The sequence below is a fragment of the Pagrus major genome, chromosome 1, assembly GCF_040436345.1.
Source record: "Pagrus major chromosome 1, Pma_NU_1.0".
Classification (NCBI taxonomy): domain Eukaryota; kingdom Metazoa; phylum Chordata; class Actinopteri; order Spariformes; family Sparidae; genus Pagrus; species Pagrus major.
In genome coordinates this window covers 33,577,715-33,603,958 of record NC_133215.1, presented here as the reverse complement: position 1 = coordinate 33,603,958, position 26,244 = coordinate 33,577,715, and the positions used below count along the sequence as shown (strand labels likewise).

At 40.2% G+C, this 26,244-nt stretch overlaps 1 protein-coding gene across 1 annotated transcript in view; it reads right to left on the bottom strand.

Moving 5' to 3' along the window:
• Positions 1-26,244, bottom strand: part of sorcs1 (sortilin-related VPS10 domain containing receptor 1) — a 215,398-nt gene that overhangs the window by 7,730 nt on the left and 181,424 nt on the right. Inside the window, exons 16-26 of the mRNA XM_073464743.1 lie at positions 25,360-25,493; positions 21,574-21,687; positions 19,589-19,760; positions 16,707-16,893; positions 15,920-16,053; positions 14,180-14,303; positions 10,195-10,307; positions 7,692-7,826; positions 4,525-4,624; positions 3,963-4,068; positions 3,200-3,357 (exon numbers count right to left, since the gene is read on the bottom strand). Coding sequence (XP_073320844.1) covers positions 3,200-3,357; positions 3,963-4,068; positions 4,525-4,624; positions 7,692-7,826; positions 10,195-10,307; positions 14,180-14,303; positions 15,920-16,053; positions 16,707-16,893; positions 19,589-19,760; positions 21,574-21,687; positions 25,360-25,493 — 1,477 coding nt within the window. The remainder of the gene's footprint in view (positions 1-3,199; positions 3,358-3,962; positions 4,069-4,524; positions 4,625-7,691; positions 7,827-10,194; positions 10,308-14,179; positions 14,304-15,919; positions 16,054-16,706; positions 16,894-19,588; positions 19,761-21,573; positions 21,688-25,359; positions 25,494-26,244) is intronic.

Here is a 26,244-nt window from a genome sequence, read left to right as displayed (position 1 = left end):
TCATTTACAGTTGTCTAATGTGCTTGCGCATATACTGTGTGATAAACATGGTGACAGACGGTGATACAGTAAAGACGTAGGAGGCTACGTGACCTTGCTGTGTGTGTACCGGTACGCTGATGTGCTGCCTGAGCTACTCCTTATTCAGAGTGTTTGACCAGAAACGGTCAGAGCTTTTTCATTTTTTCCAACTGAATATCTGACTCTGTGCACACAGCCACGGAGTCTTCAAGGGACTTACGTCTTGCATCTGCCAATGTGGTTGTACTGGTTGAAATAGCTGTGTTTATGAGCTGAAGCAGGAAAGGTTAACTATTAGTGATGTGCGGGTTATAATATTTTAATACACGTACCCACCCAGTCTGTTATGAGAGCCAACCCGCCCGGCCCAACCCCTTAAAATATACGCTAATCAACAACCCATACCCAGCCAGACACGCAAAAAACATGATTGCACTGGACTGATGATAGAGACAGAGGACCAGGCTGAGAGCAGCAGCTGTCCGTGGTGCAGATTCTGCTGCTGGGAGCAGGAGATCAAAACAGAGCTGTCTCTCTTTGCTCTTTTCCTCTTTGTCACCCGCTCTCAGAAGACGGAGGATCTAAGCTAAATAAAGTAAATTAAAAATTAAAAATTAAAAAGAATAAAGTATTTATTCCAAACTTTTGTATTCATTGTTGAATAAAGCAGCAAAAGAGGTCGGAATAAAGCAAAACATTCGTCACCTTGTGACGGTGAACTGTTACAAAATAGTAGTCAGACTACTCAGTGTTTAGCCTATTGTTTGGCTGCACTTTGCAAAAAAAACCAACAGAGCCCACAGTCCCAGGATTCAATCTGTTACGATGTGCTTCCAGTACACGACCAGCGGAACTGAAGGAACACTCACTGGATTATATTATTTTATTATAATTTAATATTTCACTATTTGACAAGAAGCTTTAACAAACTCATTATCATTGCTGGGGCCAGCATGGAGAAGAGAGGGTATGCACAATGGTGATCCCTCCACAAGGCAAGGACGTCCTCTTGACACTCGTAATAAAAAGTATGGAAACCACTTACTTAGCAGAAAAGTGAAACAATAAATCTGTGGTGTGTGTGTCTGTGTCTATGTATGACTGAGAGACAGAGAGAGTGATGGAAAGAGGGAAAAGAAAGTGGAAAGTGAAATATTGCACACATTATGTTTTGGTAGGTTTTTGCTGTACGTTATTAATAACTAAGGCCAACTCTGAACACTGCTTTGTCAGCCATGGACCCGTTCCTGCACCTTTGATATTTTCTGGTAAAGCAGACCCAAACCCGCCTGACCCACAGGTGCGTTCCCGGATCACACAGGTTACGGGTCAACCCGTGCATCACTATTAACTATGAAAATGACTCGCCTGGAATAATGCCAAACAATAGACTTAGTTCATCACTGAGGACCTGAGCTGTCACCCAGCGTGTGTTGGCATGGCAGCGTGCATCGATGTGCCCAAGCTTTTTGCCCCTTTTACCTCACCTGAGGTACCCCTCCCTGGTGCTGCTGAAGTTGGTCATACCCCTTTTTCACTGGTCAAAAATCCCTCTTAAACCCGCTAAGATCTGGCTTTTGTGTGCAATGGGAATGTGTAAACTCTGCAATTACACCCGGGTCAATTGACTCTGCAGTAGACACAGGTACACAGGAACCCAACGCTGGGTTTTGACGTCAACCCAATTTTCATTTCTGGGCAATCCAGTGTCCGTCCAACGTTGGAGGTTGAGGTCAACCAAACGTTGGGTTTTGATGGATATCAGATTTTCATTTCCAAGTATAATCTAACGTCTGTCCAACGTTAGAGTCCAACGTCTTTCTGACGTATAACTGAAGTCCGGTGCCAGCTGGGCCATGACCACATCATCCCTGTCCTTCATAACCTCCACTGGCTCCCCATCCCCAAGCGTATCAACTTCAAACTCCTTATCATCACCTCCAAAACCCTCCACAACCTGGCTCCCCCCTACCTGTCTGAGCTCCTCCACCGGCACACTCCCACCCACACTCTCAGGTGTGCAAGCCTCCATTGCCACTTCCACCCTCTGGAGCTCACTCCCCCTCGCTCTCCGCCTTCAAGGAATCCCTAAAAATACACCTCTTCAATGCTGCCTACAACCACTAACAAACTCTGTTCCCATCCTCCTTCTCTGCTTTGTTCCCCTTCTCATGGACTATTTCATCTTTGTATCTTTGTTTTCTTTGTTTAGTTTTTCTTTGTTTTGTTGTTGTTCTTTGTTAAGCGTCTTTGAGTGTTCAGAAAAGCGCTATATAAGTCCAATGTATTATTATTATTAAAAAACAACAGGTACAGACGTTAATCACTGACATTTCACATTGGTAGAGCCATAGAAATTGAGCAGAAATTCTCTACTCCTGAAAGAAGAATTGCACAATACTTTGGTTAACAACAGACATTATGTTAGGCCATCACAGTCAAAAGTCATAGCAGAATCTACAGATGGATGACAATTTACAGCAAAAATATGATTGAATGAGTGAAGACAATCGATATTTGTAAAAATTTCTCCACGTCCTCTGTACAAAAATGAAGCCAAAATATCCTGGACTGGATTGCTTCCATCTTGTGCTGGTGACATCATTCACAGTTCCTGTCCATACACCCGCCGTCTCAATCGCGAGCAGGGCTCTGCTGGCATGACGTTTCATCCTTTTTTACAGCATCACATAACAAATTAAATAACAAACTTAGTTTGGAGGCGGCGGGGCTATGACCGTTACTGCAGCCAGCCACCAGAGTTTGATCAGGATGTTTTGGCTTCACTTTTGGATATACAGTCAACGGCTGAGTCGCAAAATGCAGGTTTTCCTTCATTGGAATTGAAGCTGTAAGCTTGGAATGGAACAACACCATAGAAAGATTTTCTGTCATTTGTTACCCATCTGGATTCACAGGTGGTTAAAAGGGTGACAGTAGGAGGAGAACAGTGTGTTATTGCACTACTGAGAAGCAGCTGGACTATTTTTTTTTTAATCATACATGTTTTTGTTTAGCTCTCGTTTACCCCTCGACCGGACCATTTCACCTCTGAGGAACAAACAAAAAGCACAGGGTGAGTCTCATGAAACGATGCACAATGGAATGAAATAGGCAATGAGGAAAAGCAAATGAAAATGCAAGCCAAAGGTAAGAGTTAATAAGAGTCGATATTCACCGATGGGCCGTGAGTTAAACTCTGTGTCCAGAATCTCCAAAGAATGCACCAAGTCCCGCTGTGAGCTGGACGGGGCCTCTGTTGGATTAGCTGGACTCATCATTTCTTGTTCTTTTTCGTTCTGCATCTGCGCATAGACGTTGAGGCCTGGGATCTTCCTTGAGGAAAGATTTACAGTGAGGCAAACGGATAAAGACAAGAGCCTAAAGACAAAACCAGGGAATTGGGAGTACATTATGTAAAACCATCTGCAGCCAGACAACTTCACTTGTTTACTAGACTTCTTTGTAACTTTTGACTAAATGCTAATTTAAGAATCTAAACGTAATACGGTCTGTAAAAGTGAAGTTTTATTCTGTCTCTGCTTGTCTGCACATCTTCACAATCGTTTGTGCCCTTTTCCCTCAAAACTGCACCTTGGCGAGGAGACATAATTTAACATTTCAGAAAGGTCAAATGCCTTCGTTCAAAGGGCTTAATATTGATAGCGGCTGATGGCTGACTGACATTTCTTTTGCAAAGAATGACCTGACAAAAGAAATTCCACAGGATCCCCACAGATGTGTGAGGGAAAAGCCAATTCTCCACCGAGGAGCACTGCAAGTGCCTGTGAAGACATCTGACAGGCAGCTATCAACCTTCTCTGTAGCCTCACAGGCGGCTTTGTTTACGGAGCTGTCAGGACTCCGTGACACCTTTCAGCACCTCCCTATCATGCACGGTGAGATGACTATATAGACATGACATTTCATGAACACTTTACCTCTTGAATTTGTAGATGACAAACACAGCTAAACCCACAACCACTACCGATAGCAGCATTAGCATGGCAGAGCCACTGTGGTTTTCGCTTGTGTCCACTAGGGGCGCTGCAGAGACAAGGAGACAAGAGCCACAGAGTGTAAGCAGCGAACAACTCACACAAGCTGTATTTCCAACCAGCTGAATCATGCACTGAGCACTTAACAGGATAATAAACACCTATGTTAATTAGATGAATCATTTCAATATACAGTAGTATGGACTTCTCTTACTCTTTATCTTATAAGACCTTTTAGGACAGTAGCAGCATCCCCAATAGGAAGAGGCACACAAACTTGTAACGATGCTCACTCTCTGAATGTCTCTGTGTAGCTACATGGTGGGAGCCAATCAGACACAGGGGTGGGGTTATTAGATGAGAGGGGCAGCAAAAATAATAAAAATATACCTGAGTGTCCTGTATGTAGGTGTCTACATGCTTTGTGTTCTGTCCCACTTACTACAGAAGTACAAAGGCCCTCCTGGGCAGCTCTAAACATATACAGGCAGCTGTGTTGGTTTACCTGCTGATAGGTGTGCTGCGTACACGGTGACTTGGACCCCTGGCCGCAGCGTGAACTGGACGAGATTTTGATTTAAAGCGCCAAGCAAAACCTCAGAGAGCTGTCGGCAAACAGAGGGAGACGTGATTTTAATAACAGATTTATTTTTGTAAAAACAAAATGTGTATACATCAAGAAAGGTCGTTGCCAAGATCATCAGACCTCAGCCTCATCCATCTCAGGTCCACACATCATTTATTAACACTGTTCTGACATTAAAGAGCAAATTTGTCTGTTGTCCTGATCAAACTTTCCACAGATTCATTCAATTTTTTATGTCGGACAGAAAAATAATTGGAATCCAAACATCACTTGCCCTTGACAACACTTCTGAAGGTTTAATGGTTTAAATGTCTGCCTAGTCAGTCTGTGAACGATTGCCAAGGTAAAGAGGGTGGACAATAAAAACAGAGGCCCACCATGAAAAAAAGAAAATGTTAGCTTAAATCAAGGTAACAGAGGAGGCTAGGAAGCAGGGATGGGTCTATTAACTCTGCCCTTGTAAATATTACTAAGTTGAACCTGTATATTTTAAATGCGCCAAAATGCGTTAGCATTTTACCTTTTGTGATGTTAGCAAAATAATCAAGTGAAATATGAGTAATTTGTCCTCCCTGAAATTTGAGATGTGCCTCTCTCTCATGTTTTTTGGAATTGGTTCTTATTTACGCTTGTTGCCAAAATTAAAGTGAGTGACATTAAACACTGTTAACACTATGCTAACAGGTGAAATAAGGATGAAAAAGCACTCATCATTAAGGTTGGATGCGTGTAATGTTACTATAGCCTCGACACAGGAGATTATTACATGTGCAGTTTGTAAAACAGATATATGTACCACTACATTGGGCAAGTGAATGGAACACAACATGAGAGAAGTGAGTCTGGTCAAACAGGTGAACTGCACCATGTTTAATGGAGATTCCTTGTATCAAACAATGGGATATTTCAGCAAAACACACACAGGTTAGAAGTTGATCTTGTGAGGATGGTTATGTATAATGAATATATCTGGCACGGCTCACCTGTTTCACAAAACCCACTGTTCCTTATGTCATGTGTTCCATTGCACCATACACACTGATTTGGCATCACGGCTGGTGTGATCCCATTGCAAGATGGTCTTTTGTTTTTTTGTGAATTGATTTTTTTCTTTTAGACGGGCATTTAAAGGTTGGGAACCAGCGGTCAGATTAAAGCAGATTTTTTTTTTTTGGCCACTTGGGGACAGCAGAACAGACCATAACCACAACGCTGACGTTTATATTTTCATCTTATAAAGTTGATATGACAAACAGCTGCCTATTTACGCATCCAACAGATGGAGCAGCATTAGCATTCGTTTGGTGTTGTGTTTCTGGCAGCGTGCCAGCTGCTGTCAGTCAAACACTGACACTGACCCGCCCCTCCATCTGGCAGAGACAAAAAGGAGCATTTCTGATGTTTCCCTAAGGACCTTGTTTTTCCTTTTAATAATGAAAACACTATGTAAAAGACATGTTGACACCATTATTGAGTTCTTCAGTTTAAAAAAGACAAAACATTTAAAAAGAAAAATCTTTTTGTGGCTAATACAGACCAGTCTAACTTTAACTTATGAAACATCTTAAAATAACATTAGTGTCAGACAGAAGAAGGGAAAGGACATTACAAGCAAATCAGAGCTGAGAAAAGACCACAGAATTGAATTGACACAACTCTAATTCACTTTCAACACTGAACATTATTTGTGAGGCCCCACGACCCAAAGAAACCTCACTGCCTCACAACAACCCCATCTGAGTGTTCCTGTTTATGTAAGAGTCTTTGTCTATGGGACCGTTCCACTGTGATGCATAATGCATAGGCTGCAGCCTCACTTGATCTCTGCTTTCCAAACTGCCACGTTACCTTCTGCGCTGAGAACATCTAACTTTGATATAAATCAGGCAGATTACCCTTACCCGAAGGTAAACTATAGAAAGCCACATTCCAATCTCATTCGCTCTCAATCTGTTTGTCCACATGGATTCTTCGTTCACGCAATTCAATCGTGGAGGCTCTAATCCTTCTACGCGATCTAAAATGATATTCCAATACCATGAAAACATTTTTATTTAATTCTATTTAATCCCCACTCATGAAACAAGCATATATGGAGCTGCAAACGGAGGACGCAAAGCTAAACAAAATCCTCAATTCTCTCTGTGCAGATCCCATTTTTCTCTCTGCAGACGCTTCATTTATCTTATCTGACTCATTTGCCAAATTAATTGTGATATGAATGATGAGTAATTTCTGTAGTGCTTCATCCCTCCTTTATATTTCCTAGCAGTTTAAATTTAGACTATGCTGTGACTAATTTCTTTTTTTCCCACTGTATACCAGGGTCAGTAAATCTATTATACATTCTAATAGGCAGAGCACGCTCTACACTTTTAAGATGCCAACCTTGAATGAAGATTTATCGCTGACTTGTAGGGGAGAGGATCTTTTCCAGGCGATCAAGGTGTGAGTGGGGATGGAAGAGGAAAAATTGATTTCCTTCCCAGTTTCCTCCTCGACTGATGCTGGTGGAATTCTTCCCACGGATCCAACATTATTATCAGTCATTATCTATTACATGAGGCTCAAAGCTAATTCGGTCCATCTTGATACACCGGTGATTTAGTGAACTGATCAACCATGACAATTTCTTTGTCTGGCTTTTCAGACTCTTTTGAGAATCCCCCACCCCCCACAGGATGTGACTTGAGGGGGTTTGAGAGTCATTCCCCCTGATAACTTGTTAATACTTGTCAGGCTTATTGATGAGTCTATTGCAGAGATTCCTCGGGCGTGTTCTAGAATTAGACTCATGGAAAGACCTGGACATGCTTCAGTGGATCTATACTGGCATCTGCTGGAGGAAGGAGGAACTTAAATTTGGAAAAGAATTTTCAGCGAGCAATTACTGGCAAAGCTGCTGATAGAGAGACGATGAACCATGACTCACATAAACAGACAAAAGGAAAGAATGTTTCAAACATTACCATGGGGTTATGGTAGAAATTAGAGTCAGGATAACAAGGTGAAATCTATCCACCTACGCAAACACTGTCAAGAGCTATAAAAAGGCATGATTCTGTTGCAGACCCAGACAGTCGTACCTGATCTAAGTGAACAGAGCTCTTGTCTGGTTTCCCCTCAGTTAACTGCTTGTCAGGGAGGAGGAAAAACTCTGCTGCAGTGGGTAAACCTGGGAGGACGGTGACCAGAAGCTGATCCTCTCTCACACCCGTGGCCTGGTGGGGAACGAGAGGGAAAGAAGGAGAAAGGTTTTTAAAAAAAATGCCCTTCTGTGAAGGTGTATCCTCTATCAAACCTGCACAAAATTTGCTTGTAGCACTGAGTATTGAAAACTGTCTATATCGTTTTATAATAACCACATACGTATGTATAATAAATGGAAAATGTGTATTTAATTAGTTCATAGTTACTTCGCTATTAACTAACAATGAAATGTTTTATAAACCATAATATTGTAAGTATCTGTACTAATTATTGAAACAGATAGTTCCCTATTTAAACACTTTGCCAAATTTTGATTAGACCTTGAGTCAATATATATACCTGAAAAAAGAGGGTTTGTAAAAAATTGGACTGGGTGACATGGCCTTAAAATAGTCTTGTGATATTTTAATATTGCGGCAATACTGTAGGGATGACTATTGGTACTTTGACAAAATATAAACACAATGGGATTTTTGATTGATAATCACCAGTAATGTGGCTGTAATGACTAAGTCACACAAGAAGGTGACAAGAATGTCCGTACACCTGGGATTAATATTACAGCTAATGCTATGTTCCAGTCAAAGTCAGAGGTTGAGATTTCCTAGCTGAAGTTTCCAACTGTCAACCTCCAAGTGTTCCAGTACCTCAACACCATGTTACCAAAAAACTTGTCCACCAAAATGATGTCTGTTTGGCATGTGTGAGTATGAGTGAACCCTCAGCAGTTCAGTCTCCATGCATGTCTAAATAACTAGAGGGAAAACGACACAAGATAACAGACGACATTATAGATTTTGTTTTACGCACTTTTATATTTAAAAACATATAACTAAATATTCCATTCACTCGCCAAATGCTAATACTGTTGTCAACACATACATCCTACTCCCTCCCCATGGGTGCTGCCATTGTTGTGTGACAACAGACAACTGTTCCCTCGTGAAGTTGGAGTAGAGTAGAAGTTGAAGTCGAATAAAGTAGGAATTCCGACTTTAAGTGGCATTTCATTGTACTTTTTCTCGTAGGAGCTCAGAAGTTTCAGAGCGCTGAGTTGTCAGGAACATGGCATAACTAGCCAAAATAATATCTTGGATTCATGTTGATGTGTATTTTCAGGTACGTTTACGTTTTTCAAAAAAATCTAACTTTAAAAACCATATTATCAAACAATATTTGGTGGCCACCATGCAGTAACTCTCAAAATGTTGGTATTCTCATTTAGGTTGCCCCTGATTAAAACCAAAGAAAGAGCTTCACCCCTCTGGTACCATACACACTGCCCTATTTTATTGGAATAGGTTGTTGAGGCTGTATGCAGCCTGAAAGGAAGACTAAAGGCACTGCTCAATGCCTTAAAGAGTTTTTTTTCTATAAGAGATCCTAAAACAGATTATCAGTTGGAGATAAAGTGTTAAGGGACAGCGCTCTTTATAGCAATGATGAAAAACTATGTCAAATGTGTAAGGTGTCTATTAGGGAAATGAAGGATGATTATTATTATTAATATCCATGCACTAACACAAAATTTAAACCATACCTTCTCTATTCAGATGCTTTATTAGGAGCACCATGTAGATGAATGTTGATGCATATATGGCTCTGTTCTACTTCAGTAATTTACTGAATGTCTTTATTCCTGCAGGAGCCTCTGTTGTCGTTCCAGCTCTTGCGAATGTGAATTTTTTAAGCTATCGTGTCATATTTCCATCTGAAAGTTTTTTTCGTTTTCTTTTCCTTTACTGCCTTCCAGGCTGGGGTTGTCATGAAGAAATGATGTCAGTAACAGATAACAAAACAGACATGTTCACTGAAGACTGAAGAGCCGGGTATATTTTTGGCATCAATTTTGATTTTGCAGGATCAAAAAGTGTGAAAATATGATGCAAGACCCAGATTGCTTTTTCCTGAGAATCATAGAAGTATTGACGTTCTGAGGGTGTTGTAAAAAATCAGGAAGTTAATGAGCCAAAACCTGCACCTGACAATGTCGTGTGTGGGTTTGAATCATGTCTTACACTGACAGGGCGCAAAGCACTCGAGTTCCGGCATCCCTCCAGGTCAGTGCAGCACACACATTACGCACATGCTGACATTTATTCTTCTGTATGTTCCATCCATAACCTTGTTACTGCACGGCCCTGCACTTGCAGTGTGTGTGTGCAGGCCACTGCAATCAGCGTGCTCTTGAACTGCATTTTTACCCCTCTCCTCCCTCTTGCCTTGTCATTTATCATCATAAGAGTCAGATTCATGTCTCAAAGCCTCGGGGAGGTCACGATGCACTTACAGACCGTCAGAGGTCCAGTCAGGCGAGCACAGTATTTACCAGAGTAAACCATCGGTTTCTATGAAAGGACCTGAGAGAGAGAGCTTCACCTGGATCAGAGAGCTCCTGATGACTCGGCTCACATCCAGCCTCCATTCGGCAACATCGGGGTTGTGGTCGTCCAGGTTGGATGAAAAGGCAAGCAGATGAGATCGGAAATATTCTGCAGGGAGGAAAATAAATGCATGTGAGATTTTTTTTACTTTTGATTTGTCATTTAATGTAGTTTATTTATGTTTATTTTGGGGCTGTCAAGCGATTAAAAAATAATCCAATCTAATAATCTAGAAAATTCCTTGCTGCAAAAATTGCACAAAATGGTGCTCCTGTCAACACTTCCATCAAGCATTTTTAAGCCTAAACTGTCGCTAAAATGAATTGGACTACAGTAGAATCCTGGGCTTTTGTCATCCACCAAGCTTGGCTTCTGGTGTTTATAAGAGTGGCATGGCTCCTTTAAAAACAGAGCAGTTTGTGTTGAGTGAGTGGAGATCGACGGTCGGTGGCTGAGGTCAGCAGACGGAACTTTTAGCACAGATGTTGTCTAATGGCAAAAGATGTACAGTACCATGAATAAATTCTGTAAGTCCTTAATACACAAGACCTCATGTTTGAGTAACAGCTAATATCCATGCCATTGCTATCCATGCTAAGGATGTTAATCATGCTGAAACAACAGCGTCTGGTAGTGATGGTATAACGTCCGACTATTAACCACAGCCCAGTCTCTGTTTGAGAAAGAATGTTAACCGTTTGACAGTTAGAAACACTGGCTGGCTGCAGTGGGACTTTTCAATTCAGAATGCTCAGCAGCGTTTAGTCATCTGCCTCCATCATGTTTACAAAGCTGTTGTGGAACGTGTTCAGTGATGTAAGGTCAAGGGGCGTCATAGAGCGTGATTACTTGAGTTATTTTGACAACCCTAGTTTACTTCAATCTGTGTCTTATTTTCATAGTTAAACACTGTAGTTCATTTTAAATCTCATCAAAGTAATGGCAGTGCAATGGGAACACAGCTATGTTACAAAAAACACAGGAGGTCAGTCATTCAGACAGGTTGTAAACAAACCAACAGTACAACTGAATCATTTAAACCACTTTACCAGACAGTAAAACCAAAAGTGAGCTCATCTGAAATGTTGGTAATAGTAAATAAAGAGGATACATATGCTTGATGTCCAATATGTGATATGGTGATACAAAAGGCATTATTATGTAACAGGGTTGCTGTGGCACAGCGTGCCATCATGACTGACTGGATGAATGCTACTAACAGTAGTAACACTGAGGTTTATAATAACATTGACAAAGAAACTGTATTTAATTTTGGAACAGTCACGTCTGTTTAAAACCAGCCTGCTTAATAAATTAAATTGATGCCTCTATCGATTCAGCGCATCTCTAAATAATAGCAATAAAAAAACAAAATAAATAAAGATGGGACAGATGGTTATTCAGCTGCTTTTTAAAGATGTCTGGAGGAACCGCAGATCTTAAGCCCAAAAGAAGTGAGTTTCAAAGTTTAGGAGGAACAACTTCAAAAGCACAGATGCTTTATCTTCAAGCCTGGAGTGAGGAACAATCAACAAACCCTGATCAGAGCACCTTAGAGACCTGTTGGTGACATCGATTTGCTCTAAATCTCTAATGGAGGAAGGTGCGTCACTATGCAGAGCTCTAATAGTTGTGGATAATTGTAATACTTTATTGGACAGGATTCTGTGTGTATAGTGTACAGTAAGCTATTATAGATGAATAAATCCATCTGTAATTTGTGATGGGTGTTTTTAAGTCTGGGGGTTTAATTTTACTATTTACCTTCTCTTTTAAAGCAATTTGGGAAACCTGGTGGATAGTTGAAAACCTGTCTGATTATCTGACTAACTGTATTTACAGCTGTCATTGTGTTCCCAGATCTCAGCAATTAGAAGATGCCATTTCCTTTTACAGCTTCCCTGATGATTTATAACAATCATCGACTAATAATACATAATCATGAGGTATTCATAAAAAATCTTAACCATATAACAAACTTTTCTAAATAAGAGAAACATACACCAACGCTGTGATAATGACAAGGCACAAAGCTACCATAACCTTAGCTCAAACACGAATTTGGCTTTTGGGTTTGGTTTTTCATTTATTGGTTAGGAAGCAGTTCCACAACAGCTGGCAGATCTGGCAACTACCTGATTCATTAAATGGAGTCGATGTAACAATTTGTGACAATTAACACGCATTATTGGCCAAATGTGAGTGGATCGACCTTCCCCATCTCTTGGTTGCCTATACAAGCCTTTGGACGATTAGTTTAGGTAGGTTAATGCTGCTGGAATGTGGCTTCGGGTCGAATTTTCTGTGACAGTCCATAGGATGCGACTTTATGCACGTTCTGCTCCACTAACAAGATAGCAATATCATCCCATCTACTTTACACTTAAGAGGTTGCTGAGGAAGTGCAGTGTCATATTTCGTGCAATCTGGACATGCAACAAATTCAGTACTAACACATTTTGAATAAACAGCGAACACTGCTCTGTGTGTCAGTCTGTGAGATGAATCTGTGAGCATTTCAGGAGGCTTAATGCCATGTTCAGACCAAATGTGACGCAAATTATTCATGCGACTGGATTACATACAAAGTCAGTGATAAGACGCTAAATTTTTCACACCAATCGACAATCACGCGAGTTGAAAATATTGGACTCAGGCGACAAAAAGTCAGACTATCTGGTAAGTTTTGAAAATATGTCTCAGCACAGCATAGCTTTGATTGATCCAAACTCCATTCAGGAAACACGCATTTTAAAAGTTGTTTGCATGTCATCTGAAGCATGAATTCAGGCTTTTTACAAGGCGGCATTATGATGTCATTAATTCGACGTCCTTTCGATCAATTTATTGCAGTCAGATCAGAGAGAAATCTCTTTGAGTTCATTGTCATGATTGGGACTTTTTGTGTGGCTGTTTTTGTGTTTTTTGTACTTTAGTGTTTTCAGAGGTGATGGCTGAAGCTGCCTCCTCTCTCACACCTGCAGCACATCTGATTATCAGCTCCAGAATCTGTAGTCATCTAGACATGGCTCTAGACGGTGAAATGGCAACGTGAATATTTTCTTCGTATTTTGTCTGAACGCACCATAACAATGGATCTGTAAACCCCTCACATTACCAGATTATCTGTGCTGAACATTGGTACCAGTATTACAATTGGACCGCAAACATTGGAATTGAAAAAATGTGAATTTGCCACACTATCTTATAACACATAATAATGTTATCAGAAAACTACCTCTGCTAATTAAATCCATGCTCTACTTTATAACCACGGTAGTTACGTCAACACAAGTGAACTAATATGCCTGTTTTGAATTTAATAGCTTTGCTTACTGTATGCAGTTCACTTAAACAACATCACAGACATTTACTAAAGTGTAACTGGGATGAATCACTGGGACGAAGAAAACAGCATCGGAACACGCACCTAACTGATTACTCTTTAAATTTAGGCAGTGCTGATCAAATATGAATCAAGATTTTGTTACACACAGCCTCACTATACTGCATCTGTCCCTTAAAATGCTTTTGGATCATATTTTAGTTTACTGTAAAAACAGAAAGATTATTACTAGCCAGTCACTTTGGCTGCTTTGTAACTCTCTGGGGTGGATTGTTCAGGGGCCAATTATCGAAGTGTGGGCCCCAGGCAACGGTTTATTCAAGGTGGAGCATTAATTCTAATGTAATGCTAAACAGTTTAATGTATAATAATTCCTCATATGTAACATTTTTGAACAGAATGTTGGTTTTTTTTAAAAAAATCCTGTTATGATAAAAAGACAACTTATTGTAAAGTGGCAACTCGTGGGAAGTACAATATTATTATTAGCTATGAGGATCACAGCCAAAGCAGCGAAAATAAGACCCAAGTTGTAATATAAGGAAATATCCTTAAATAATCATTATACAGTAGACTATTGTGAGACATGTTTTCTGTGTGTTTACAGAGCTACAGAGTCACAGAGATGGCTCACCATGGACGGCGATGGTTTTTCTGTCCTGCAGAATGGAATTCCCTACAGACACCTGCACAGTGACTGTACTGATGCCTTCCCGGGAGAACGTGCATGACACACTTCCCTCTAGGGTGATTACTGGCTGCTGGGGGAGAGAGAGAGAGAGACATAGCGGAGGTAGGGGGAGATGAGGAGAGTCAAAGTCTCGGGGCTCCGGTGAGAGACCCTTATCAACGCTGGTTTCACACTGCTGTTATTTACACTATAGAGGTGTCAGCCTGCTAGCACACTGACAAAACACACACACTCACACACATACGACCACACTGTGAGAGCTGCAACAATCTGTGCTGTGCCTCGTACAGTGTCGGGGTCCACAGAGAGTTCCCTGTGTGACACCAGCAGCTCCTTCCTGTCATCACTCACGTCTCCATTTGTTCTTCAAATAGCTATAAGATGCTAATCCTGCCGCGCTTTGATACAAACTGACATAACTGGCTGTCCTTGTGGAAGGCCCCGGTTGGAGCTGAACAAACACATTTACATAGCTACAATTATGAAGACAGATAATGAGAGGGGAGCTTTGCTACAGCCTGCAGAGAGATGTTGATTCTTTTAAGTGACTCGACATCTTAGTCTCTTCTTGCAAAAAAATAACATCTTACTAAGATTCAGCCAGCATTTTAGAAACTGGCCTATTTTCTATAAGTACACATTTAAAGGGTTAGTTCACACAAATTACAAAAATACTGTATATTTAAACAGGGTCATTGGTAACAGGTGAGAGTGGTTCACCACATGATTGTACACTAAAAAAATAATTATTTTTCAATTATGTTCATGCTTATTTTCCATCTAATTCTATTAAATATGTTAAATATAAAGGGTCACATCTAATGCATTTTTTCCCATTGGGTCTCATATCTTTGAGGTATGTTTGGTGGGTGTGTCAGAGGTGTTACACAATCAGCAGTCTCACATAGCCGGATATATCACCGCTGTGCTGCGTCAGTGCTGGAGGATAGCCTATCAGCAGGATTGGCATTAAGCCCAACGCATAGGTGTTCAGTGCACCTATGTTTTTCCGTTAAGTAAACCTTTTGCTACACTTTGTCAGGGCTGGCCCAGGCAAAGCATGAAGGAAGCAGCCACACATACAATACACATACACATACAATTAATTAAGTAATGCAATTATGTCTTCAATTGGTGACTGCGACATTTTTTCTGGAGGGACTTTGCTGACTTGTTTTTTCTTTTGTTTGCCCTTAAAATATAATTCTTCTGTGCTTTAATGTGCACAAAAGAAATCTCGCTTTCCTGCATTATATTAGGGAGAAGTTTCCAAGGCAGAGATCTCAAAATCTGTGTGCAAAAAACTCAAACCATCTGCATGGCTTGACGCCGCCAGGGCTTAGTAGAAAAATGTGTCTTTTCTGACCCTTCAACTGTGGGATTGATCAGCTCTGCAAAGCAGTTTTACACCTTAGTTGAAGGAGTTAAGAGTAAAAATAAAGGATGGATACACTTCACTGACTATTAGTGATTAAGCTGCTTTGAGTTCTAACACATCAGCATGCTCCGCAATTTATATCGAACCTGATTAACGAGGCCACAGTTTTTGCAAGCTGGATGCACAAAAATAGCTTAACAAAATAATGATTCTCACATTTTGGAGCAGAAGAGTCAGCATCCTACTTAATTGCAATTGGGCAAAGTAAAAGCTCAGAGAGAAGCAAAGTCTTGAGTGCACAGTACCTCGGTGTTATTTCCAATCCACCATATGTAGGTGACCGTTCCCACTTGGCTGGGCCACAGAACAGCAGTCAGGTTCACTTCCTTATTCCTCACTGCCACAAAGGGAGCTGAGAGATGGATATACTCCAGCTGACCTACTCAGGCACACATATACATCACATGGTGAACTCGATGCACTGCGCCGCAATGTGCAAAAAGGGGAAGAAACAACAGCTTTATCGTTTCAAATGAAGAAAAAAAGAGTGGCTTTATGGGTGTGGGTGAGTTTGTTCAGAATTATCTCCTGCGCTGGGACCGTTGGATGCCATCTGTGTGTTATTTTTCATCCGTGGCACTCCTGAGCCTGTGGTGGCTCTATTTGTTTGGCTGGCACATAGAATTGACAGATTGGCAGGGGCAACGTCGCTCCCTGATCAATAAGTCAGCTCTGTTACATCTGTCACCCCCTGAATACACCAGGGGTGGTCAGACCCATTACATATGAGGCTGCATAGGCTTCCATGGGCTGAGCGTCTGTGAAGCATAAGCTGCCTTGAGTATAAATGTAGTGGGATTTGTTCCATCTCGCTTGTTTGTTTGGTTATGGGAGGGGAGCGTGTTCTGTAAAGAAATAAAGCACAGAACGTGCTGTACAGTGTGTGTAAGCTGACAGGCCCAATTCAGCAGAATGTGATAAAAAGTGTGAAGCAGAAGGCCCGCAAGTGTGAGTACAAGAATCTGACAAAATCCTATCTAAATAAATACACATGCATGTTTGTATCTTAAAAAAAACTCCTCAGTGGCTCACATGTCACATGCAGGTAGAGCATGGTAGTCTCTGAGCCGAGGCCGTTCTCCCCGGTGGCGGTCACCCGGTAGATCCCCACGGCTTTGTAGATGTGTTTGATCCCGTCCTCAATGGAGCTCACGTTGGAGTAGGTCACAGCGTGGCCGTCTCCAAAGTCCAGCGTGATGCTCGTCCTCGCCCCATCGCCCTGCACAGAACAAACATTTTCAGGGAATCTGCAGGTCCCTTAATCACCTACACATTCACTCCGGTTTCAACTAACTCGTTGTATTGCATTTCACTAAAACAGAAGACTTCTGGGAAAAAGGTGTGTAATGATCATCCATGCTATAAAAAGTTAGGTTCTCATCATTGCGTTTGGTACCTTAGATAGACAGATGCACCAAAGGGTGTATGTAGCCCTAAATCTTGAATTCTTGTTGCTATAATTTACTGTATTTTATGTAGAACATTAATAGGAGCTGAATTGCTGGTCCCCTAAGAGCCATAGTTAGGGTTACTAGATTGGAATGGCTGAGATTCAAGCCAAGGGAGTGAGACATGAGTCAAAACTCAGCACATGAAGAATTACTATTCATTAAGTCAACTGTCCTTCATGAGGAAAAAGACACACAACGACTGTGTTTTACGCACCTGTGTATAAATTCCCTTTCATAAAATTATTATTATTTTTTTCATCTAAGCAATCTGGTGCCTATCACACCTGTTCATGTAAGATTACTCCTCTTCATGGCTGCCTGCACTACTTTACATGACAAGAAAACTAGAAATAATAATGGCTGGAACTTTTTTCATTAGGATGTCACAATAGGCTGACCTTTTGGATATAAAATGTCATACCTTCAACATTTTATCCTGTTAGACATTTGTGTAATTTTGTCCTAATTATTATATGAATTGTTGGGTAATTGCCAAAATATGTTTTGTGAGGTCAAAGTTACCTTTGACCACCAAATTCTAATTCAGTTCATCCTTGAGTCCTTATGGACTAATGCCTCATGTAGGCTATGGATGTACATTTTTAAGAGGCTACACCGGAGTCCCTGCTGATGACAGTGAAGAGCTGCAACAGTGCCTTCTGTGGGCAAAACCAAAAGAATGTTTCACATGCTTACTAAGTCTGTAACTAATCAAAACCTGGGTTTAGTGTAATTTTCAGGACAAAAAAGGACAATTGACCGTAATGCGGGACAGTCCTTAATTTTTCAGGATGTCTAATCACCCCAGCCCTAGAAAATTGAGTTGCACCCACTTTTTGTATATTAATTTGTGAATAACTGTTCTTAGTAATACTAGTTAGTTTCAAACGAGTGATTTACTAAATTGTAAAAAAAATTGAGAAATATCAAAGCTTATTAAAACTTTTGTCATGTAAAAGTTGATTACTAGGACGTGTGTAGCTCCATTCGATCAAAAGCAATTAACGATGTAAACAGGACGTCAGTGTAACATCACAAGTTAGCAAGGGGATATTTTTATGATGGTTGTGTCTGTACTTTCATTTACATGATTTTACCAGTACTGTTTTTTTTTTTTAAAGTGCTGTAAAAATAAAGATGTTTAAGAATGTCAGGGTGCAGCTTCTTTCAGTAGCTCCAAGTGAAGGTCTAGAGAGGTAAGCACAGATGTATTATTTCAACTGGACAAAGTTCCATTCACTGCTCACCCAGTGCAAAAACCAAAAAGGTTCATCCATCTTCCATGTTGTGTAGCATGTTGTTCATGCACAGCCCATTACTTTACACCATGATGTCACACACTTCTAAGCTCTCTGCAGGTTTCACAAATATAATGGATGACGCACTCAGAATTCAAAGAGCTCTGATATGCAGTTTTTAAAGTTCCAGGTTTTAATGACGTATCTTTTATAATGGTGCTCTGTGGGGAAATGCTTTTTGGGCCACAGGGTATTTTTTCACTACAATACTGCAAGTAGCTCCTGTCACAAATTGGCAGCAAGGCTGAGTGGCAGCTCCGAGCTCACTTAATCCATTCACGGCTCTATGGCAGTGTGGCTGTGTCACTATGTCAAAGAACTTTTGGTTGAGAAGAGCAGCAAAGGCTATTAGGGCTGTTAGTGAAGGCTTTAGAGTGTAAACTGTGTCCTAAATCTTCGTATTTGATACTGACACAAAACACTGTGTATGTTTTATTTTAGCATACAAATCTGGTCAGTAACAGTATGATGATATGACATGATCGGAGCTGAGCATAGTTCTTAGTCCCCATAGAAACGATCCAGCCAGGGAGACATTTTCAAGTGGCAAGCAGGAGACACAGCTGCCAGCATCAGCCAACCACAATTCCTACTCCATATTTTTAAAAATTTGACTGTGAAGCCTGGTTGTCACTTAGCAGGAGAGCAAAACAAGAATGTGACAAGTGTTTCTAATGTCACTTCTGCTTTGATACTGTATGTCTGAAGGAAATACTGCTTTCTAAAAGTACTAACTTACATAATGTAAAGTTGAGTTATGTAGAAAATATCTCAGACTTTAAAGCATGATGTACATTTTTTACCTTAAAATAACGGCTTCAAAATCATGTTGATGGTACAGTGTCATGTAATGGTATGAATGGTGTCTCTGTCACAGCCACTCTGCCCCCCATCACTTGTTTCTGCACTATGTAACTTCAGTGAGAGAGTAGATTCACAGCATTATATACATGTTTACTTCAAGATACAAGTTTTCAAGACATACCATTATTATGATGTAATGAGTTTTGCTGTAGTTAGCACCAACATTAGGTGTGACAAATTGTTACAGACCTGGGCTACGCCACAGTGCTGCTGCACTCATAAGCTGTGGGGGGGATGTGTGAATATAATGACATGTACTCGGGGTAACAGTTCATTTTGAGAAGCAAGGAAAACAGCTTACCTCCTCAAGAAAAACAAGGAAGGTTACATTGGTTCCCAGTGTGGCTGTCAGCGTGCCCTCGCTGGTGACCAGGTGGAGACCTTTGGGTGCTTGGATGGGACACTGCTGCCTTCTGGCTGTATACTCCATGCTGACTCCAGCTGTACAGTTATTAGACACCACTTTTCTGTAGCTGGGGTGGGAAAACACAAAAAGCTCACGTGACTGATTGCAGGGGAATAAAAACTCTGTCACCCTGACATGAATAAAACACCATAATTGCTACAGGAACAAAAAAACAGCAGTGCGTTTTGATTTCAATTATCCAGAGTAGCAGGGGTACTGTGTTTGGAAAGAGACACTGCTGATTACATGTTTGTTTGTCAAAGCTGTGTGAATCATTTGACTGTACAGGGGTGGGGATAGATAAAGGTGGAAATCTCAGAAGTTGGATGATTAACAGCTATCTGCATGGCTACAAAACACGAGAAGTAAATGAGAAAATAGATGGGAGAACCAACCCTTAAAAATGTATTCTGCACAGTTTCAAATAGAAAATTAGAACCTATGCCACCACCAAAGTTACAAGTGAGTCTTGTGAGCTGCATGTTTCCTCTGTCTGCCATGCTCCATAAACAGCCCATATACTGTAGATTCTACACCAAACACATAAATTTGAAAGTGTCTGACTCGCTTTGTGTCCTGAGTGTTGTTAGCATGGTGATTGGGCATAAACAGGAATATAACCAGGGTGCCCTTTGACAAGGAATCTAAACTGCGTGAGAGAATGGCTGCTTCTGAAATGACCCCGTATTTACTATATTAACTGTCTGTCATTTTAGTTGAGTGTCCACATTTGTGTGTTTAAATTTATGTACTCAAGAGCACAAGGACAAAAAACATATCCATTATTTACAGAAAGTAGTGTTCAGTCAAAGGACGATGTTTTCATAAGCATTTGTCTGGGAAATGTAAATGTTCAGATTTACTTTTTTGCAAGCACTTTAAAGACCTCTTACCTATGTTGGTTTAAAAGTTGAAATACTACCATCAGCCATTTCTCAACTGAAAAAATGTCTCTATAGCTCATCAGTGCAGCTGATGTCGCAGTGTTGGCGTTCTTCCTGAAACATCATAAATAATGTTGCTCTAGGAACATAACAGCAACTTATGAAAAAGCGACAGTCAATTTCAGAGCAAGCTCTTATGGCTGCACTACACAGGTCTTTCACCCAGGAAACCTGGGTCTGCAACTTATCATTTCACCTTTTTTTAGTTTTCTTTAGCAGTTTGGAGTAAAGTAGGAAATCAGGTGATGAAGTGTAAGAGCGACAAAGCTCATGCAAGGAGAAGGATTGGGTTGGTGGTCTGGACACACTAGCAAAACCCTTGTGAAACCTGTAATGTACCTAAACTACATCACGTAATGTAACTTTACACGTTACCATCATAGCTTAATTGTTTTGACCCCGACCGCGATTTTTTCCTCAACCTAACCAAGTAGTTTTTGTGCGGAAACCTAACCAAAGTGCAACTGTTTTACCACGGTAACCATGTGACCATGAAGGCCTAATCTGGTTTGTCTAAAATCATATGTCATATGTTATAGTTTTTGTGTCGTTGTTGGAACGGTCGAATATGTCATTTTGTGAGTCATTGGCAATCAACCTGTTAGGTTGTTTAGGTATGAGGATGTGTTAACGCGGACCTGAAGAAGAGGTTGTTTTGTCAGAGCACATTCTGGAAAACCCATAGCACTTCACACACTCTTACACTGAAGAGGGTATTGAGTCTTTCATGTAAACTATTTTCAAAGCCTTGACATGACTTGCAAACACTTCAGTGCCAGTGGGTAATGATTGTTTTTTAAAAGTGAATGTTTGATCGTATAGTCCACATGTTCACCAGCTTGTCCTTTTGTCCCTCAGAAACTAATTAATGTACCCTGAACTATTCATAAGAACGTGTGTGTCGAGTCTACTCTGCTCTCAGGTCTGTGTTTTTACCCAGTGCTGTTAAGGAATGTCATCCCCATGGTGCAACTCCTGGACATCGATGATGGATGGAACCAAAAGGCAGGGGTGCACTTGCCGTTTGTCCGTCTGTCATAGCCATAATCGCTGAAATGATCCAAGTAGACACAAACAGAGCAGTTAGTTAAGCAGTTATCCTCTGTTATCAGCCCACACCAGGATACGATTGACATTAATAACAATTGCATTAAACACACGAACGACACGTTTCCTGGTCCACCAAATCCCGGTGTGAGCTGGAATATTGATTTTTTTTTTTCATTTCTGAGACTGTGTTTGGAAAATTTGATTCAAATGAGACACAGACTAGTTCAGAATTGAATAACACTTACAAAATGACTGATATTACTCACAAAAAAAAAATCTATGAAAAAATTATGAAATATTCAAAGCTGAAAAAACATCATCTGCTCTGTAGTTTAGACTTATTGGAGTCTTATTTAAAATTGTGATACAGAATTGTGGAAAACAGGGTGTAAACTTAATGTCATTTTAGTATTGACTTCAAAGTAGTTACAGCAATTGTTGTATGCCTCTTTGGTGCTTTGTAAACACAGCCCACAAGCTGTTTGTCCTACAAATTAAAAGGCAGAGCAGCGCTGTGTCCCCAAAATGATAGGGACAAATTGCCCCAATTAGTACGACATGCACACAGATGCAGAAGTGTTGTGATTGTTAATGAAAGCTATTAGGCTTGGTGATTTATGATTTTGATGGTGCTTATTCCAAGAGCTGCCTCACTCGAGAGACCTGCTGATTTGGGACCGAAGTGAAATAAAAAAAGCAACATTAATACTGCTGATTGTTCAAAGAAAGGCAGTTGTGTGGGAAAAACATTCTGTGTGACTGTAGCTGTGATATAAAGAGTCACTACAGTAGCTACAAGAGCAGCTGTGAATTATTATTTTTCCTCCGACCACCTTTGTCCTTTGGCACATGTGCGATGGCACACATTCAGGTAACCTTCCAAACATACATACACGCACACCCACACACAAACAGACATATACAGGTACAGGTTTAGGCAGTTGAATGGGTTCCATACAGCAGCAGCAGCAGCCAGCATGAGAATCTGCCAGAGCTCCTCTACAATTATAATCTGGAGGTTATCCATGACATTAATGTGTTATCTTTTAATCCATCACTTAAAGCCAGTTTTCTTAAACCTGGGGACATATGACGGTATGTATTTGCACTATTTATAAGGATGTGGCTCAGTGCCAAATGCATGAGAAATAGCTTCCTTAAAGGATAAATTCACCCAAGAATCTAAATTCAGTCATAATCTAGCCACTGCTATGCTGAAAGTCGGGTGAAGTTCTGTAGTCCACAAAACATTTCTGGAGCTTCACAGCAAAACAGAGTTGCAGCATTCTCCTAAAGTAGATGGTGACTTAAAAAAATACCACCATAAAAAGAAAAATTAATGGAAATAAAGTGGCTCCATACAGCTCATCCGACGTGATCTAAGTCTCGGGAGTACCCAAGGTCTGTTTTATGTTGTTTTTGCATTTTTTTTTTTCCATCTACTTGAGTTGCAACGTAGTTTCGTAGTCCATATGTTTTGTGGACTATGAAACTTCACCCAACTTTTCCTTTTTGGGTGAGCTGTTCCTTTAACACTTAACCTTTGTTATTTGTTGTTCTCACATCTGGCCTCCGAATGGCACCTCTTTTGGAACTTACTTTCTTCTGAGGTTTGTATTCAATACATTGATTTAATGTTACCACAAACAGTGTTTTTTTTTTTTTTTTTGGTGTCTACATTGGTGAGGAATAATCACTTAGAACTACCTGTACACATCACAGTAGGAATTGCATAGGGACGGATGATAACACAATAAGTATATAATGTGTAAACTTACTATATTTTTAGCCATTTGTTACACATGCTGAAGATGAACTTATTGACACACATTTTTAAAGAGAACAAATGTGTGGTTAACACTTTATAATATTCATGATTAATAAACGGTAAATTATTTGTAGTTAATAAATCTTTATGTAAGTTAACAGTTATCACCGTTAACAATGAAATGCTTTGTAAACCATTTGTTAAGCAATTGTAAATATTTATAAACATCAGTTGCAACTTTACAATAACTTTGTTTAATAAATGGTTTATAAAGCATTCCATCATTTGTCAACAGTGAAATAACTATTAACTAAAGTTTACTTACTATAAATGTATCATTTATTAATGATGGTTATTACAAAGTGTTACCAACATGTCAGTATGCTGACCAAATACTTTACTGTGTTCTTGTACATTATTGTCCCACAATACAACTCACAAATGAGATTGTTACTAGTGTGACAAATGGGTAAACATCCACAGTTGGAGGTAGTTCCAAACATGTACAGTACGTACTGTTGTTGTCTGTTTGAGAAACATTCATTAAAAACTACATTGCCCTGCTGTGTAGGAAATAATTTAGCCTACTCATTTATGAGCTATTTTTAATGATTTACAGTACAAGCTCAGCAGGAACCATCAGGATCAGAGCTGGGTGCCACAGACAGAAGCTCGTCATAGTGTGAAACAAACTGAAATTAAATTAATAGAAAACAAACCAAACAAATGTAGTTAACAACTGATTTCATGTATACTAACCTTAAAAACAGTATACTATGAAAGAACCACATAGTTCATACTCATTCGTACTGTTGGAATGCAGTAATTGCCATTAATTAATTCTTAATAACCCAATTAAGAACGCATAGCAGCTATGCTTTCTTAAGAAAGCATAGCTGCTATGCTTTCTTACTTGCGCAAATTTTAGTTTTGCTATGCCATAGCTGACAGCTCTGTGAATTGTACTGCCCTGCTGAACACAGGATCCAGTATAATTTAAAGTGCATTCTGATTTGATGATTGTGATGCTAGAACTCTGTTTACACTGTAATTCAAACCCGACCAGCAAACCAATATACAGTACAGTTGTTGAAATATGAGAGGAGGAATAAACCTTTTTTACAATTTTAATTCATTCACTCTGCCTGTTGATTTGATTTTCAAGATGGACTGACAGTGTGTCCTGGGAACAATATTTGTGTTTCTGGTTCTGGGAAATTTGGCTTCGTTCGTCAAGGTGTTCAACAACCCTTACATCTTTCAATCAGAACAGCTCTGTTTTGCTACCCCCGTTTCTGTCCCTCCTGGAAGACTGACATAATGTTAGCTCAAGTGAGGTGAACATGCACAAAAAGAATAGATTTATTTCAACCTCAGAGAAACAATTAAAAGTGTTTACATGGTAATCAGGCACTAATATTTCCTTGTTGAACGGATTATCAAAAGTTTCTGCCAATTAAGATTGGATCAGACTCTTCAGATTGAGGTGGGTACATGAGGCATTTTTATTCTGATTATTACTGGAATATTAAGTTCCATATAAAGGAGTTGGACATTTTGGACCTTGCTCAATTTCATGTAAAAATACCAAACTATATTTTGCATAATGCAGCCACCATGAGTCTTTATATAAGACGTTTAAGGCCTGCCCACATATTTCAAACTTCATGCCCCAGTTTGTAACCCAAGCTTTGGGTTATAAGTTTGTAGTCTCCACCCCAAGCTAAAATAACCCTGGTGGCATCATTAGCCACAGAAAACATTATGTTTTCGCAGCCTGAGTATTACTCAAGTAAACTGACTGCGGTGGAGTTCCCATTTAACAACCATACAGAGGGTATACAAATAGGACAGAATATGTGATGGTTCAAAAAAAGAAGAAGACGAAAAAGAAGTACACTCACCATTCAAAATCAGCCTCCGTACATTCACAGGGGCCCGACGTCATGGACACAGAGTATGTCTTTCCCATAACACACCTGGATGTGGGTTTCAGCTTTCGGTAGATTCTTTTCACTCCCATGAGGCACGGCTCTCCCTGTGGGCCCGATTCCAGGAAAGAACCGAGAGGAGAGAGTTTAAAAAATTAGCCACTCTTGGAACTTGCCTTCATAAATAATTTACACGATGCAGCCAACCGTGTGTGCATCACACTGTGTGTGAAAAGCACTGGTGCCTTACTTCAGCGTGTTGTGCATCCCTGTTCAGTGAATTTTTACAGGCTTGTGCTGTTTGGTGTGCTTAACTTAACAACTGTTCCCCCTTGCATGTGTCACACTGGTGAGTGTGCTGCTTGAGCTCTTTTTTAGAGATCTCTTTTTTTTGTGATATTGAGAGGAATGAATAAGAAGAAGCTTCAGTTGCAAAAAGCTGCCAGCACCCATTCCATTTTTAGCCATGTATCAATGCGTAGGATGTGAATATAAAATCAGTTGTACAGAGTACAAACAATATGAACACCAGCCTGTTTCACTACATCCTTCACTACACTGCTGCTCTGTTTTGTTTTGGTTTTTTTTATCAGCAGAACATTCAGCCTTTGTGCATTAGGTGTCACTAGTGAGATGCTTAAAAAAATCAGGCTGTATCCACAAATAGACTTCCAGCTCCTGAAAATGTCCTTAACTTTCCCAATGGACTGAAAACACAAACACTGTCCTCTGTTTTTAGGTAGTGTTTTGCAGCAGACCAGGACCAACTGTACCTATTTTAGGAAGGTAAGCCCAATAATTGGCATGGACTCTTATCGTCTTCCATACTATAAGTTTTGATCATTAGCCTGCTCTGAG